Below are 18,345 nucleotides of genomic sequence, written 5' to 3'. Positions count from 1 at the left end.
GTCAAAACTCGGTGAAAATGCACTGCTGCAAAACCGGCACTGAATTTCCTGGCGGGGCGCTGGAAGCTGGTTGCCTGGGCAGTAAGCATTTCGACACACTTTACCACCCCTCCAGGGCGTTAACAGAGGCGCAATCCAACCGAAAATCCAGCATTTTAAACTTAAATAAGGCAAACTTTGGAGGGATGACAAAATAAATTAACTGCAGTAAAGTGGGCTGAATTATAAATGGGTAAAATAGAGAGATGGGAACAACAAACTGCATTTATATAGCACCTTTAACATAGTAAAACAGCCCAAGGCGCTTCGCAGCGTTATCAAACAAAATTTAACACCAAGCCACATAAGGAGATATTAGGACAGATGATCAAAAGATTGGTCAGAGATAGGTTTTAAGGAGCGTCTTGAAGGAGAGGTAGAGAGGCGGAGAGGTTCAGAGAGGGAATTCCAGAGCTTAGGGCCTCGGCAGCTGAAGGCACAGCCACCAATGGTGGAGGAATTAAAATTGGCGATGCGCAAGAGGCCAGAATCATAGAGATTTATGGCAATTTGGCTTGTCGTGTCTGTGCCAGAATTGGAGGAGTGCAGATATCCTGGCGGGTAGGGCTGGAGGAATTTACAAACATAGGGAGGGGAGAAGCCTTGAAGGGATTTGAAAACAAAGATGAGAATTTTAAAATGTAGGTCAATGTAGGGTGATGGGTGAATGGGACTTGGTGCGAGTTAGGATATGGGTAGCAGAGTTTTGGATGAGCTTAAGTTTATGTAGGGTGGAAGATGGGAGGTCGGCCAGGAGAGCATTGAACAGTCAAGTCTAGAGGTAACAAAGGCATAGATGAGGGTTTCAGCAGTAGGCGAAGTTGGACGATATTATGGCGGTGGAAATAGGCAGTCTTGGTGATAGAGTGGATATGTGGTTGGAAACTCATCTCGGGTCAAATATGACACCAAGGCTGCGAAGGGTCTGATTAAGCCTCACACATTTGCCAGGGAGAACGATGGCGTCGGCGGCTAGGGAACGGAGTTTGTGGCAGGAGCCGAAGACATCAGCTTCGGTCTTGCCAATATTTAGTTGGAGAAAATTTCTGCTCATCCAGCACTGGATGTCGGACAAGCAGTATGATAAATTAGATACAGTGGAGGGGTTGGGAGAGGTGGTGGTGAGAAAAAGCTGAATGTCGTCAGGGTACATCTAGAACCGGATGTTGTGTTTTCGGATGATGTCGCTGAGGTGTAGCACATAAATGAGAAAAAAAGAGGGGGCCAAGAATGGATCCTTGGGGGACCCCAGAGGTAACAGTGCAGGAGCGGAAAGAGATCTGGCTATGGCTGGATATACAAGAATGGGAGCAGGTGAGTGCAGTCCCACCCAGCTGGAGGATGGAGGAGAGGCTTTGAAGGAGGATGGTATGGTCAACCGTGTCAAGCAGTGGGAAGTATTTGGTTCATACCTCTAAAAGGCAAAAGCACCACTTGTATATTAAACAACCATGATCAATAAATGAGATAAGAGACAGTATCAAGCTAAAAGAAAAGACTTGTCCAAATGCAAGGATAACTAGAAGTTCAGCAGACTTGAGAGTTATAAAACCTACAAAGGCATAAAAGAAAATATTAAGAGGCGCAAAAATAGGAAAAAAAACGAGCAAGTTATATGAAAGCTAACAGCAATAATTTTTTTTTATATATTAGGAGAAAGAGAGTAGTAAAGAGAATTTAGGCCCATTAAAGGCAGATGCAGGAGAGACTATAATGGACAATAGAAAAATGGCAAACTTTTTAAATGTGTACATTATATCCATTTTCACAGTAAAGGAAGACGACAAAATACCAGCAGTATAGGGGAACCTAGAATTACGTCGAAAGAGGGAAAACTTATTGTATTTAATTTGAAGTAAAAATGGAAATGGAGAAAATAATGGGACTTAAGCTAGATAAATCTCCAGAACCTGATGGCTTCCACGCCAAGATAAGAAATTACAAATGTGCTATTCATAATTTTCCAAAGCTCTATATTCAGGAACTATACCTTTCGATTGGAAAATTGGCAATGTCATTACTTACTCCGTTATTTAGGAAGGGAATGTGGTAGAAACCAGATTACCACAGACCTGTCAGTGTACCATCAATTGTGGGGCAGTTACTAGAATCTATCATCAGTGACAGTGTGACTGAGCACTTGGACAAGTGTGAGCTGAACAAAGAGAATCAGCGTGGCTTTATGAAGGATGTGTCATATTGAATTTTTTCAGGAGGTAGTGGTGGATAGTTTCTTTGGATGTTGCCTATATCAATTTTCAGAAAGCATTTGATAAGGCTCCGGACAAGAACATATTAGCACACGGAATTGGAGGTAACCTTGTAAAATCGTTTGGTAACTGGTTGAGAGGCAAAAGACATAGAGTAGGGATAAAGGGAATGCTCTCTGATTGGTAGGATGTGACAAGTAGAGCTCCCCAGGGATCTGTATTGGGGCTTCAGATTTTCACCATATATTAATGAATTGGATGAAGGAATAGACAGTTATATATCTAAATTTGCAGATGCCACTAAGTTTGGAGGTACAATAAGTTGTGTCGATGGAGCAAGAAGTTACAAAGGGACATAGACAAAGTGAGTGGGAAAAATTACGGCAAATGGAGAGTGTGAGGTCATCCACTTTGGATCAAAGAAGGACCGATCGGAATAGTTCCTTGATGGTGAGAGACCAGGAGCTGTGGAAGAGCAAAAGATTTTGGTGTCGATATAAAGAAATCATTCAAGCTAGTGCAAAGGAACAAAAAAATAATCAAAACGGCTAATGGAATGTTGGCCGTTATCTCAAGGGTGCTGGAATTCAAAAGTGAGGAAGTGATGCTTCAGTTGTACAAATTTGGTCAGACCCCATCTGGAGTACTGCATTCAATTTTGGACACTGAAAGGAAAGATTCATTGGCCTTGGAGTGGGTGTAACGCACATTCAGCAGAATTATACTAAAGCTTAAAGGGTTAAATTATGAAGCCAGGTTGTTGAAACTTGGCCTGTATTCCCTTGGGTTTAGATGGTTCAGAGATGGTCAGCTTGAGGTTCCAGTGACGCATTGTCACTAATTGCCGCAATTCAATGCTTCCCAGCACCGAAGCGGACAGAATAAAAGCAAAAATATCAGCATCAATTGGGTGGTGGAGAACAGAGCAAGGACTCCCAACTCTCTGGCCTCTGTCTGAAGCAGGAAAAAAACTCCAGTGATGATGACTACATTTCAGAATTGCTAAGAGTTCCTTAGAGCCTTCCTTGAAAAACTATTGTGCATTGGCACCGATGCATGGTGATGATGAAACAATTTTATTTATCAACTTGAAATCTGCATTAAATACAAATGAGGGGATTAGCACCTCCACCAACTTTCTTTCTTGACTGGTTTTCTTACTGAACAGGCACACCCTTCCCATCCAATTTAGCCTATGCAGATGGCTGGTCATCTTGGTATTAACAGCTCCAATATTCAGGAAGAAACATTTTCTAATGCAACTCACCCAAGGCCTTGAGTCCTTCTGATAAAGAGGTCAGGATGTAAATAACCAGGTGTGGCTCTAGGCTGGCAATAAAGGTCATGTGGTCTTGAGTCAGGCACTCCAACAACGAATAGTAAGATAAGCTCAATTTCCGATAACACTAAACAAAACAAAAATATAAAATGTATTTTAACAATGGGAGAAAATCAAGGAAGAGACACTTTACTGAGTAATGATTTTGAGTTCATAATTTACGTGCAGTTTTGAGGGTGCTAAAAGGTACCATTCCCGAGTTGAGATGCTACCTCAAGGCCCTGCCCTCCCTCAACCAAGACCACCAAAAAATAGATCATTCATCTCACAATTGTTTGAGGGATTGGGCTATGCACAAAATGGCAAATGTGTTTGCATACATAACAGCTACTGCATTTCAACACTATTCAGTTTATGTGAGGGCTATGAGATATTTCTGAGAGATGTGGTATTAATGAAAATCTTTATCACATTTAAAACAAATGAAAAAAATGGATGAATAGATATTATGTATTCCCACATGATAATTGCCAATAAAAGTAGCTTTTATAATGCTGAGGCATGAATAATAAATAACACTAGCCTTTCCTGCCAGCAAGTCCTGACTCCTTGGGCCAACGTAGTAATACATACAACAGGATTAATGATTGTGGTACTACCAATGCAAAATTACTGGAGAAATAATCTGCAATTATCAGGAGATCTTGCACCAGGTGAATATTAGAGAGAAAATAATCGATGGCAAATGGGACCCATGAGTTTAGATGACAATGAACTTCTGATAGACATAATAAATCCAATGCCCTTGCAAACTATGCCGAATCTCCGATCTCATTTCCTCTCCAAAGTCCTTGAACCTGTTGTCCTCTCCCAAATTCGTGCTCCTCTTTTCAGCAACTCCATGTTTGAAGGCTTATAAATCCCCGGGGCCTGATAGTCTGCATCCCAGAGTACTTAAGGAAGTGGCCCTAAAAATAGTGGATGCATTGGTGATCATTTTCCAACAGTCTATCAACTCTGGATCAGTTCCTATAGACTGGAGAGTAGCTGATGTAACACCACTTTTTAAAAAAGGAGGAAGAGAGAAAACGGGTATTATAGACAGGTTAAGCCTGACATCAGTCATGGGGAAAATGTTGGAATCAATTATTAAAGATAAAATAGCAGCGCATTTGGAAAACAGTGACAGGATCGGTCCAAGTCAGCATGAATTTATGAAAAGGAAATCATGCTTGACAAATCTTCGAGAATTTTTTGAGGATGTAACTGGTAGAGTGGACAAGGGAGAACCAGTGGATGTGGTGTATTTGGCCTTGTCAAAAGGCTTGACAAGGTCCCACACAAGAGATTGGTGTTTTCGTTAGTCCCCCAGCTCTGGTGTGCAACGGCTGATTTATCACCCCCGTCAGCTCTTCAAATGATTCTGACGAATTCCTGGGCGGAGGGCGCAAACATTTTCAAGGCGCTGAAATTACCGCTCTGCCTGGGTTACCGCCCCAAATGTGGCGCGACCGAATTTCTCCCCCTCGGACCATGCCTCCTTCTTCGGCTCGCCATCCATTTTTGTCTGATGATGTTTCTGTGAAGCTGTTTTTCTATGTTAAATATGTTATATAAATGCAAGTTGTTGTGAAAGCATCCCGTCTCTTTTTAATTTATGCTACACTCATGGCAGACACCGACTCTTGTTCCTTTATATCATTAATGTCTGACAACATTCACACAGAGGCTAACAATTGCACTCTGAAGGTCTGCAGCAGGCCGTAGGACAATTAAATGAGATTCTGTCAGCGAGAGGTGATTCTGACAGATCTATCCACATTTTCTACTCTCCATCCACTTACCTCTACCTCCGTAACATCGTCCACCTCCATCCCAGCCCACATGCTGCTGAAATTCTCATCCATCTCTTTGTCAGCTCCAATGGTCTCTTGGCTGGCATTTTCTACTCATAGATGGCCATCGTAGTTCATCCATCCAGAAAAATAAAAGCTTACACTCCCCCGTCATATTAACCTGCTGTTCTTTCCTTGATTACTATCCTAAAATTATTACAAATGTTGATCACTTTTAGTGTGAAGTAGTATTTCCAACCATCACCAGTTTTGATCCTTGCCTTCTTGTTCTATTAGAAATATAGAAAATAGTTTCAAGAGCAGGCCATTTGGCCCTTAAAGCCTGCACCACCATTCAATATGATCATGGCTGATCATGCAACTTCAGTACCCCACTCCTGCCTTCTCTCCATATCTGCTGATCCCTTTAGCCACATCTAAATCCTTTTTGAATATATCCAATGAACTGGACTCAACAACTTTCTTGGTAGAGAATTCCACAGGTTCACAATTCTCTGGGTGAAGAAGTTTCTCCTCATCTCGGTCCTAAATGGCTTACTCCTTATCCTTAGACTGTGACCCCCGGTTCTGGACTTCCCGAACATCGGGAACATTCTTCCTGCATCTAAACTGTCCAATCCCGTCAGAATTTTATATGCTTCTATGAGATCCCCTCTCATTCTTTTAAATTCCAGTGAATATAAGTCTAGTCGATCCAGTCTTCCTTCATATATCAGTCCTGTCATCCCGGGAATCAGTCTGGTGAACCTTTGCTGCGCTACCTCAATAGCAAGAACGTCCTTCCTCAGATTAGGAGACCAAAACTAGTGCTCTGATTTTCATTTTCTGTATCATTTGATATCTTGCTTCACTCCCTTTAACTCTGCCCCCTCGATTTCATTCATCCAATGTTTCCCCCTATATGCTGCTCTCCAAACATGCTGTCATCCTTGCCCTTCCTCCTTCCTATATCCAGTGTTGGAATAAACACTGTTTCCTGCTGCAACCATTTTTTTCAGAACATTAAAATTATGGTACTTCTTACTTTCTTCAGTGTTATCTTCCTAAATCTACAGGATTTAAAAACCCAGACTTGTTTCACCCAACTTCCCAATTGGCCTCATTTTCTCTCCTACTCTTTCATGTAAACTTTGGTGGTGTCTTGCATTTCACAATGTAAAGTCAGCGTGAAGCTGGACCATACAAATTAGAAGGCCCCAGTTTCAAGTCCTGTCCTGTGTTGAGTTAACTGATCTCAGCCAGGACATCAGTCTGGGTGATACATTTGGCCTTCACACCCTGGACTAGGGAGGGAAAAGTCAGCCAGAATTCCTGCTCCTGAATCTTATTGAATGACTCCTGCTGAAAAGTGCATATGTGCAGCTGTTGAAGTAAGGAGGGAATCAGGGTCGGATTGCCATCCCTCAGTTGGGTAGCCTGCTAGCATCATCATCATCATAGACAGTTCCTCGAAGCGAGGATGACTTGCTTCCACGCCAAAAAGGGCTGAGTTCACAGGTGTTTCAATGTTCCAGATCCCGAACTAATATTCCAGATCCCAAACTACATCTTGAAAGGTGGAAGATGCCTGTGTGTGGGTTTTTTTAACGTGTGGTGGCTGGTAGTTGCACACCAGCCACCACACAGGCTTGACAGAGCTAGGTCTTGGTCCTAAGGCAAGGGTTAACCAAGACGACCGGAGACCAGCTCTGCTGCACGGACCTAGCGTGCACATATCGCAGTGTGGGCTGGCCGCTGGCCCCTCGCCTCTACAAACTCTTGCCGCTCCTTCGCCCCTCTTGCTGTGCCTGCCCGCACTGCAATCAGCGACCTGACTTTGCAATCGTCGCCCTCCTGCAGCAGTACGCGCTGCTCCCTGCAGTGGTGGTGCCACAGCACGCTGCTCCCTCCAATGGCCCCGGCCTGCTGATGGTCTTGCAGGCTGGGACCACACCGATTTCCTGTTAGCACATGGAGAATGGCTAACTCGTGACATATTGAAAGGTGCACGCTGCCGGAGGAGCCATACGTCAGAGAATTTGTAAAAAAAAAACTGATATAATCAAGCAAGATTTGACAGCTAGATACAAGGTAATACAGTCAGTATACATTACAGAGCTGTTAACCACAGAATAGTCTGGGCTTTATACAGACGCTGAGAGCAGTGCTTTTTGCTCTTTATTCATATTTGTTAGCACTTTGTAAAAATAAATAACCTTCATTAACATTATAAAGTAGAAACTGTGGGAATACACCACAGAGCATTTCCTTATTAAGTTCATTTAGCAGGCAATATCATCACTCTTTAACCAGACTGTGTTATTCTCAAAAGCCTTGTAAAACTGTACTGTATGAAAATACATGAATAAGGAGGAAGTGTAGAAGGCATTTTTTCAAAAGTTGCTTCTCGAATGAAAATAGTAAACTTGCAAAATCTGTTGTCTGTTCTAAAAGTGCTCTCAAAAGCCACTTGAGGCAATAATACAGTATTTGTACAATTAAGACAAATTACCATTAATTTATTAAGTTCTGCCAGTAGCACTTTTCACTTTCTCCAGTTTAACTGATCAAGCTGGTGTTCCAGAGACATCAGTATAACTGCCACGGCATTCATTAACAGCATGGATTTTAAGGCGGTTATAATTAGGCAAAGCCTAAGTGTTCAGAGGTTACTCCTGCCCACACTCCCACCAGCCAATTTGCACACCTAGATTGTCTAACCAAATTGACGCTGGAGCTGGAAGGTTAGTTTTTGCTGTGCGCCCTTCACTGAGCTCCGATCAATCAACATTATTGGAGTTTTCCTCAAACTCCCAGTAGTTTCCCTTTCTTGGAATCATGGTTTACAAATCTTGCCACACCAAATGAAATAAAATGTGAAATATTCGCTGTGGAGTTATTGCACTTTTCCCACTAACAATCCAAGGCACACGGATTCATTTTAAAATATTTGTGTAGGTTATGTTCTCAAAAGTAACATAAAACCCCAATTAGCTGAGAAAAGCTGTTTCCACTGGGGCCCTTAGATAATAACTGAACCTTTGCAGGCGAACCATTCACCCTATTTTTAATTAATCATAATCTCAGAGAGTTTGTGGAATAAGGATGAATAATGTATGTCAAGCATTGGGTCAATTTAAGCATCTAAACCTTATCCAGAAGGGCATGCTTCACCAATAATTATTAATTACTCCTATTATATTCTGTCTCAAGCATTCAATGGCTCAATAATGAACTAATTTTTAAAATTTTAATTTACAATTAGATCATTACCCTTTCATGCACCCAGTTTGTTTGCTGTCACACTTCATGAGGTCAGGGGCTGCTGACTGACATGATATTTACTGATGGTGTACTGAAGGGCAGGAGGTGGTTCTAATTGCAGGAGTGACAAGTTAAGAACTTAGCTTTTACATGTACCTGTGTCTATACACTGTTCAGTATGGAACTAACTCATAGTTAGATACAGAGTAAAGGTCCCTCTACACTGTCCCATCAAATATTCCCAGGGCAAGTACATCATGGTTTAGATACAGAGTAAAGCTCCCTCAATACTGTCCCATCAAACATTCCCAGGGCAGGCACAGCACAGGTTAGATTCAAAGTAAAGCTCCCTCTACACTGTCCCATCAAACACTCCTAGGGCAGGTACAGCACGGGTTCAATAAAGAGTAAATCTCCCTCTACACTGTCGCAACAAACACTCTCAGGGCAGGTACAGCACGGGTTAGATACAGAGTAAAGCTCCTTCTATACTGTCGCAACAAACACTCTCAGCGCAGGTACATCATGGGTTAGATACAGACTAAAGCTCCCTCTACACTGTCCCAACAATATGCTTTAGGTCCAACTTCAGAAAAACAAGCCCTCCGTACCAGCTTTCCAATTGTCATACTAGCCGTCCATTGAGTAACCACAACAAAGATACTTCTCCCCCTTCCTTAAATAAATTAAAAGGGGTGACCAAAACTTAACACTTTCAAAGACTCCGTGTGCTAGCTGAATGCACACCCACACTGCGGCAACTTGTACTTGTGACATGAACGAAATCGAATCTTGGTGTTCACAGGATTTACTAAACAAACTGTACAAATTATGATCAATCACATTTCAGGGATGTGACTGCAACTATCCTTCAGCTTTAAGGTCCATACTATATGCTGCTATAATAATGTTGTCTGGTACAGAGTTACATTGATAACTTGAGCAGGAAAGCTCTACAGGAGCATCTTGCAACATAATGGAGGTAACACCATGCTTCCAATGGTAGCGAGGATCCAAATTTCTATTGTGAGATCTGACATCAGGACCCAGCAACACAAGATGGGGTCCCTGTCTCTGAGGGACTGCAATGGGCCTAACAGGGAGCGCTTGCACACGGAGAAAGAAAAGTAAGATGGGGAAAATGACACTCGTGACTAGCTCCCTTCTTCTGGAGCCCTAACCCACAAGATGAAAAAGGTTTTGCAGGTTCAACGTGTGTGGTCACTTACCAGTAAGTCACCGTGACAGACTGACAGCAGCATTTTTAGGAAGGCCTGCAGTGCATTGTCAAAGTGGCTATCCCCATATAACTGGAAAACACCAAAACTGACATAGTTCCCGCACAGAGCTGCCTTCAATGCAGAAAAACAGATGGAGATGCCCTTGAGTTTCAGTGGATAAACCTGATCCTTGGGGATATTCCTGAGGGAAAGGATCTGGTTACCTGTGTCAGAGGAAAAAAAAGAACTTGTCAATGAAAAAGAAGAGAATGTCAACAATACTTCAGCTTAAACTGTCTTGTCATCTTATTAACCCTTGCAGTTATCCAGGAGAGTAAGAATTACCCCGCCATCTGTACATCAGACACACGATACTAAAGTATCTTTCTTAAAACATACCCTATAGATGTCTCTAAATACAAGAATGCTGTTACTAAACAGCCATAGCATTTTAATTATATCAGCCATTATATTTGCAAGCGTGAGCAATGTTCAATTTATTAAACAGTCCAGAAGTAAACATACTGAATATGTTAGCAGTACTGAATGTGTAAGCAGTCCTCAAACATATGCATTATGCAAACCATTATCGAACATTCCACAAGCACACACACTGTCCACTCAATTACTAAATAATGCGCAAGCACACATGCTGTTCACAATATCAGCAAGCAGTCCACAAGCAAACATACTGTAATCTCCAAACATGCACAGGAATAATTCCCAAACAGCCCACAATCGCATGCAATCCACCAAACTCTTCACAAGCTCCTGTCATAGACATTGTTACATGGAGTTCTCAAAGCAACCAATACAATGTAACTAGAGCAAGCTGTATTGCTCCTTTAATAAATGCAGAACTCATACCAAAAAATGAAATTTAATGTTTTACTAACATTTTACTAACATTGTTATGTTTAGCAATGGAGGGATTAGAGTGCTGTGCCAAAGTTTAGAATATATAAAGAATGATGCACAACTGAGAGTGATTTAAAGTCAGTAGAATTGTTTAGTGATTCAAAAGCTATCATAAGCTGTGAGATGAGTAGTTATGTTTCTGAATTATCAACCCAGAGGTTGTGAACTCAAACCCCAGCAAGGCAAGTTGTGAAATTAAATTCAATAAATCTGTTAATGACCAAGGAAGCCGCTAGATTTTTTGAAAGCCCAACTATCTATTAATGTCCTTCAGGGAAGGGACCGACCGCCCCTACCAGTCCAGCCTACATGTGACTCCAGTCCCATGGTTGACTTGTAATGCCCTCAGCGCAACTAGGAATGGGTAACCCTTGCCAGTGCTACATGTATCCCAAGAACAAAAAAAGAAACAGTAGAGGCCCAGGGGAATTTTTTCTCCCTTTTTTCTTTAAGGGATTTTATTGCTTGGTTCCATAGATGCCAGTCATAGCCACTACCACGATAATTTGAATTTAAATAGCACCTTCAACGTAATAAAAAAGGTCTAGGGTGCTTAACAGATAGACGTGTCTCTTACAAACACCACAGAGATGGGGTTAGCTTCTATATATCCACTGATGACTCCCAGCTCTCCACATCTCTTGACCCATTACAGACTCTGCTCTCAAACTGTACGCCCGACATCCAGTCTTGATTGAGCAACAATTTCCTCCAGCTAAACACTGACGCCATTATCTCTGGCCACCACCACAACCTCGGTACCCTTACCAGTGATGCTACCTGCCTTGCCGCCCATTGTCTCAGTCTAAACTAGACCTAAATAAACTAGACTATTTGATCCCATGCTGAGCTTCCGACCCCATATCTTCTCTGTCATAAAGACCACCTACTTCCACTTTCATACCATCTCCTGACTTTGCCTCTGTGTCAGTCCATCTGTCACCAAAATTCTTATTCGTGCTATTATCACCTCCAGATCTGATGATTCCAAAGTTCTCTTGGGCAGCGTCCCATCCTCCATGCTCTATAAACTTTAGCTCATCCAAAACTCTGCTGCCTGTATCCTGAACAGCACCAGGTATCGCTTGCTCACCATCCCCATCCTCTCTGATCTACAAAAGCAAAATACTGCGGATGCTGTAAATTTGAAATAAAAAAAGAAAATGCTGGAAATACTGAGCAGGTCAGGCAGCATCCATGGAGAGAGAAACAGAGTTAACGTTTCAGGTCTGAGACCCTTCGTCAGAACTGGAAACGTTGGGGATGTAACAGGTTTTAAGTAGGTGCAGAGGCAGGGAAAGGGGGGAGGGGAGGAATGAACAAAAGGGAGGGTCTGTGATAGGGTGAGAGGCAGGAGAGATTAAATGTTGTAAATGGGCACAGCAGAATCAGCAACAGTTGCCGCCTGAAACAATAGGGGTAGAGGTTATGGTCGGAAATTGTTGAACTCGATGTTGAGTCCAGCATGGATTCATGAAGGGGAAATCATGTTTAACTAATTTACTGGAATTCTTTGAGGATATAACGAGCATGGTGGATAGAGGTGTACCGATGGATGTGGTGTATTTAGATTTCCAAAAGGCATTCAATAAGGTGCCACAGAAAAGGTTACTGCAGAAGATAGAGGTAAGCGGAGTCAGAGGAAATGTATTAGCATGGATAGAGAATTGGCTGGCGAACAGAAAGCAGAGTCGGGATAAATGGGTCCCTTTCGGGTTGGAAATCAGTGGTTAGTGGTGTGCCACAGGGATCGGTGCTGGGACCATAACTGTTTACAATATACATAGATGACCTGGAAGAGGGGACCGAGTGTAGTGTAACAAAATTTGCAGATGACACTAAGATTAGTGGGAAAGCGGGTTGTGTAGAGGACACAGAGAGGCTGCAAAGAGATTTGGATAGGTTAAGCGAATGGGCTAAGTTTTGGCAGATGGAATACAATGTCGGAAAGTGTGAGGACATCCACCTTGGGGAAAAAAAACAGTAAAAGGGAATATTATTTGAATGGGGAGAAATTACAACATGCTGAGGTGCAGAGGGACCTGGGGGTCGTTGTGCATGAATCCCAAAAAGTTAGTTTGCAGGTGCAGCAGGTAATCAGGAAGGCAAATGGAATGTTGGCCTTCATTGCGAGAGGGATGGAGTACAAAAGCAGGGAGGTCCTGCTGCAACTGTATAGTGTATTGGTAAGGCCGCACCTGGAGTACTGCGTGCAGTTTTGGTCACCTTACTTAAGGAAGGATATACTGGCTTTGGAGGGGGTACAGAGACGATTCACTAGGCTGATTCCGGAGATGAGGGGGTTACCTTATGATTATAGATTGAGTAGACTGGGTCTTTACTCGTTGGAGTTCAGAAGGATGAGGAGTGATCTTATAGAAACATTTAAAATCATGAAAGGGATAGACAAGATAGAGGCAGAGAGGTTGTTTCCACTGGTCGGGGAGGCTAGAACTAGGGGGCACAGCCTCAAAATACGGGGGAGCCAATTTAAAACCGAGTTGAGAAGGAATTTCTTCTCCCAGAGGGTTGTGAATCTGTGGAATTCTCTGCCCAAGGAAGCAGTTGAGGCGAGTTCATTGAATGTATTCAAGTCACAGATAGATAGATTTTTAACCAATAAGGGAATTAAGGGTTACGGGGAGAGGGCGGGTAAGTGGAGCTGAGTCCATGGCCAAATCAGCCATGATCTTGTTGAATGGCGGAGCAGGCTCGAGGGGCTAGATGGCCTACTCCTGTTCCTAATTCTTATGTTCTTATGTAAGGTTGTAAAGTGCCCATTCGAAAGATGAGGTGCTGTTCCTCGAGCTTACGTTGAGCTTCATTGGAACAGTGTAAGAGGCCGAGGACAGAGAGGTCACAGTGGGAATGGAGCGGGGAATTAAAGTGACAGGCGACCGGAAGCTCGGGGTCACCCTTACGGACTGAACGGAGGTGTTCCTCAAAGTGGTCACCCAATCTGTGTTTGTTCTCCCCAATGTAGAGGAGTCCGTATCGTGAGCAGCGAATACAGTATACTAAGCTGCAAGAAGTTTCAAGTAAATCGCTGTTTCACCTGGAAGGAGTGTTTGGGGCCCTGGATAGTGGGAAGGGAGCAGGTAAAAGGGCAGTTGATGCATCTCCTGCGCTAGCACGGGAAGATGCCGTGGGAAGGGGAGGGGCTGTTGGGGGGTGACTGCGGAATAGACCAAGGTGTCGCAGAGGGAGCGGTCCCTTTGGAATGCTGAGAGGGGAGGGGAAGATGTGATTGGTGGTGGGATCACGCTGGAGGTGGCGGAAATGGCAGAGGCTGATCCATTGAACGTGGAGGCTGGTGGGGTGAAAGGTGAGGACAAAGGGAACCCTATCATGGTTCTGGGAGGGAGGGGAAGGGGTGAGAGCAGAAGTGCGGGAAATAGGTCTCTGATCTACATTTTCTTCTGGTCCCCCAACACCTCCAATTTAAAACTTGCATCCTTTTGTTTAAATCATTCCGTGGACTCCTCCCTCCCTATCTCTGTAACCCTCCGCCCCCCCACAGAACTTTACATAATTCTGATTCTGATCTTGTGTTCTCCTTTCACTTTGGCTGGCCCTGCCTTAAGCCACTTAATGATTCAGAACTCCTGAACCCATCCACATCTCTTTCCTCTTGCAAGGCCCACCTCTTTGATCAAGCTTCGAAGCCCTGATGATAATCCTGCTCGTCAGGTGGAAACCAGGTGACTGAGCACTTAAAATCAGGGCCTAGCCCCTGAAACCCTACTACGAACATTTGAAAATGATGGGCAGGAAAAGACCAGCTGTTCCATCAAACCTGCCCCACAATGATGATGGCCGGAGCATCACGACTAAACACTTCCTCTCTCCCATTTACCTCAGTCGCTTAGTAGTTATGGTACTAGATTAAGAGCTCAGAGGTCGCGAGTTCAAATCCCACCAAGGCAAATTGCAGAACTGATGTCATTTTAACCTGCTCTTTTTATGGCAGGCACTTGGGATACTGCCTTGAAGGCAGCAGAGTCGTGGTTAACCTGGCAGCAAGTGGATCCAGGGCCAGAGCTGGCCCAGAAAGGGAAATTTAAAAATATATGTTTGATTTCTTTGAGGGCCAGGAGAAGGAGGTGTGCTGCTTTGGACTCCACGTGGAAACTTTGGTCTTCTCCTCCGAACCCAGTCTCCCCCTGTCCACCTACCCCCAAACCCCCATGATTATGAACCTTTCTGATGCCCCTCCTAAACACTTACCCTCGTGCTGGGGACCATTTCTTTGGATTCCTCTAGGCTCTACTACTTCAGTTTGTTGCCCACTTTTTCTCACGCCTCTGTGAAAGCGCCTTGGGACTTCTTGCTACAGAAAAGGCGCTGTATAAATGCAAGTTGTTGTTGTTGGAATGCATCACAGCTGAGCCCAATCTGACTTTCTCTCTCAAAGAGATCACCAATTCACCACAGATTAGGAACTAATCCCGTAGTACTGGTTCTGAAGCACCATTGACAAATCTAAAGCCGGATTGCAAAGGGGTTTCTGGCTGAGTAAGTTTCTTTGTTCTGGTGTGGTTCGTTTGACTATACACCCCAAATAACCACTGCTGAAAGCCTCATCATTCAACAACTCACATCAAAAGGCTTTAAAGAAAAGTGTGGATGAGGAAAAGTGTAAAACTTCAGAAGTATTATTTTTAATGCAAAGTTCACCACAGCTTAAAAAGGTCTGAGATATTGGCAAAACCCTCATTGCATCACTAATCATGACGACACTGAATTGTGCAATATGATTCAAGTTGAAGTTCCATGAACAAAGCTCCTGACCCTTATTAAACAGCGAAATCTCTTGACTGTCAGATTCTCAATAGCCACAGTTGCTGTGTGTTGTTTTAGCTTCGTAGAGGTACCCTTAATTCAATTCACTCGAGGTCAGAAATTGGTATTCAGCGGCAAGAAACATAGAAACATAGAAAATAGGTGCAGGAGTAGGCCATTCATCCCTTCGAGCCTGCACCGCCATTCAATGAGTTCATGGCTGAACATTAAACTTCAGTACCCCATTCCTTCTTTCTCGCCATACCCCTTGATCCCCCTAGTAGTAAGGACTACATCTAACTCCTTTTTGAATATATTTAGTGAATTGGTCTCAACAACTTTCTGTGGTAGAGAATTCCACAGGTTCACCACTCTCTGGGTGAAGAAGTTTCTCCTCATCTCGGTCCTAAATGGCTTACCCTTTATCCTTAGACTGTCCCTGGTTCAAGACTTCTCTAACATTGGAAACATTCTTCTTGCATCTAGCCTGTCTAAACCATCAGAATTTTAAACGTTTCTGTGAGATTCTCTCTCATTCTTCTGAAATCCAGTGAATACAAGCCCAGTTGATCCATTCTTTCTTGATATGTCAGTCCCGCCATCCCGGGAATCAGTCTGGTGAACCTTCGCTGCACTCCCTCAATAGCAAGAATGTACTTCCTCAAGTTAGGAGACCAAAACTGTACACAATACTCCAGGTGTGGCCTCACCAAGGCCCTGTACAACTGTAGTAACACCTCCCTGCCCCTGTACTCAAATCCCCTCGCGATGAAGGCCAACATGCCATTTGCTTTCTTAACCGCCTGCTGTACCTGCACGCCAACCTTCAATGACTGATGTACCATGACACCCAGGTCTCGTTGCACCTCCCCTTTTCCTAATCTGTCACCATTCAGATAATAGTCTGTCTCTCTGCTTTTACCACCAAAGTGGATAACCTCACAGTTATCCACATTATACTTCATCTGCCATGCATTTGCCCACTCACCTAACCTATCCAAGTCACTTTGCAGCCTCATAGCATCCTCCTTGCAGCTCACACTGCCACCCAACTTAGTGTCATCCGTAAATTTGGAAATACTACATTTAATCCCCTCGTCTAAATCATTAATGTACAATGTAAACAGCTGGGGCCCCAGCACAGAACCTTGCGGTACCCCACTAGTCACTGCCTGCCATTCTGAAAAGTACCCATTTACTCCTACTCTTTGCTTCCTGTCTGCCAACCAGTTCTCAATCCATGTCAACACACTACCCCCAATCCCATGTGCTTTAACTCTGCACATTAATCACTTGTGTGGGACCTTGTCGAAAGCCTTCTGAAAGTCCAAATACACCACATCAACTGGTTCTTCATTGTCTACTCTACTGGAAATATCCTCAAAAAATTCCAGAAGATTTGTCAAGCATGATTTCCCTTTCACAAATCCATGCTGACTTGGATCTATCATGTCACCTCTTTCCAAATGCGCTGCTATGACATCGTTAATAATTGATTCCATCATTTTACCCACTACCGATGTCAGGCTGACCGGTCTATAATTCCCTGTTTTCTCTCTCCCTCCTTTTTTAAAAAGTGGGGTTACATTGGCTACCCTCCACTCAATAGGAACTAATCCAGAATCTATGGAATGTTGGAAACTGACTGTCAATGCATCCGATATTTCCAAGGCCACCTCCTGAAGTACTCTGGGATGCAGTCCATCAGGCCCTGGGGATTTATCGCCTTCAATCCCATCAATTTCCCCAACACAATTTCCCGACGAATAAGGATTTCCCTCAGTTCCTCCTTCTTACTCGACCCTCTGACCCCTTTTATATCCGAAAGGTTGTTTGTGTCCTCCTTAGTGAATATCGAACCAAAGTACTTGTTCAATTGGTCTGCCATTTCATTGTTCCCCCGTTATGACTTCCCCTGATTCTGACTGCAGGGGACCTACGTTTGTTTTTACTAACCTTTTTCTCTTTACATATCTATAGAAACTTTTGCAGTCTGTCTTAATGTTCCCTGCAAGCTTCCTCTCGTACTCTATTTTCCCTGCCCTAATCAAACCCTTTGTCCTCCTCTGCTGAGTTCTAAATTTCTCCCAGTCCCCGGGTTCGCTGCTATTTCTGGCCAATTTGTATGCCACTTCCTTGGCTTTAATACTATCCCTGATTTCCCTTGATAGCCACGGTTGAGCCACCTTCCCTTTTTTATTTTTACACCAGACAGGGATGTACAATTGTTGTAGTTCATCAATGCGGTCTCTAAATGTCTGCCATTACCCATCCACAGTCAACCCCTTAAGTATCATTCGCCAATCTATCCTAGCCAATTCACACCTCATACCTTCAAAGTTACCCTTCTTTAAGTTCTGGACCATGGTCTCTGAATTAACTGTTTCATTCTCCATCCTAATGTAGAATTCCACCATATTATGGTCACTCTTCCCCAAGGGGCCTCGCACAACGAGATTGCTAATTAATCCTCTCTCATTACACAACATCCAGTCTAAGATGGCCTCCCCCCTAGTTGGTTCCTTGACATATTGGTCTAGAAAACCATCCCTTATGCACTCCAGAAAATCCTCCTCCACCGCATTGCTTCCAGTTTGGTTCGCCCAATCTATATGCATATTAAAGTCACCCATGATAACTGCTGCACCTTTATTGCATACACCCCCAATTTCCTGTTTGATGCCCTCCCCAACATCACTACTACTGTTTGGAGGTCTGTACACAACTCCCACTAACGTTTTTTGCCCTTTTGTGTTCTACAGCTCTACCCATATAGATTCCACATCATCCAAGCTAAT

At 43.4% G+C, this 18,345-nt stretch overlaps 1 protein-coding gene across 2 annotated transcripts in view; it reads right to left on the bottom strand.

Annotated features, from left to right (window-relative positions):
- The window catches only part of LOC139263090 (ran-binding protein 17-like), a 918,854-nt gene that overhangs the window by 251,475 nt on the left and 649,034 nt on the right, over positions 1-18,345 (bottom strand). For both annotated transcript variants that reach the window (XM_070878629.1, XM_070878630.1), the window contains 2 exons: positions 9,857-10,071; positions 3,517-3,655 (listed from right to left, as the gene is read on the bottom strand). In XM_070878629.1, coding sequence (XP_070734730.1) covers positions 3,517-3,655; positions 9,857-10,071 — 354 coding nt within the window. The remainder of the gene's footprint in view (positions 1-3,516; positions 3,656-9,856; positions 10,072-18,345) is intronic.

This window comes from Pristiophorus japonicus, chromosome 4 (assembly GCF_044704955.1).
Source record: "Pristiophorus japonicus isolate sPriJap1 chromosome 4, sPriJap1.hap1, whole genome shotgun sequence".
Lineage (NCBI taxonomy): Eukaryota > Metazoa > Chordata > Chondrichthyes > Pristiophoridae > Pristiophorus > Pristiophorus japonicus.
The sequence above is the reverse complement of the archived record's forward strand: the minus strand, read 5'-3'. Positions and strand labels throughout refer to the sequence as shown.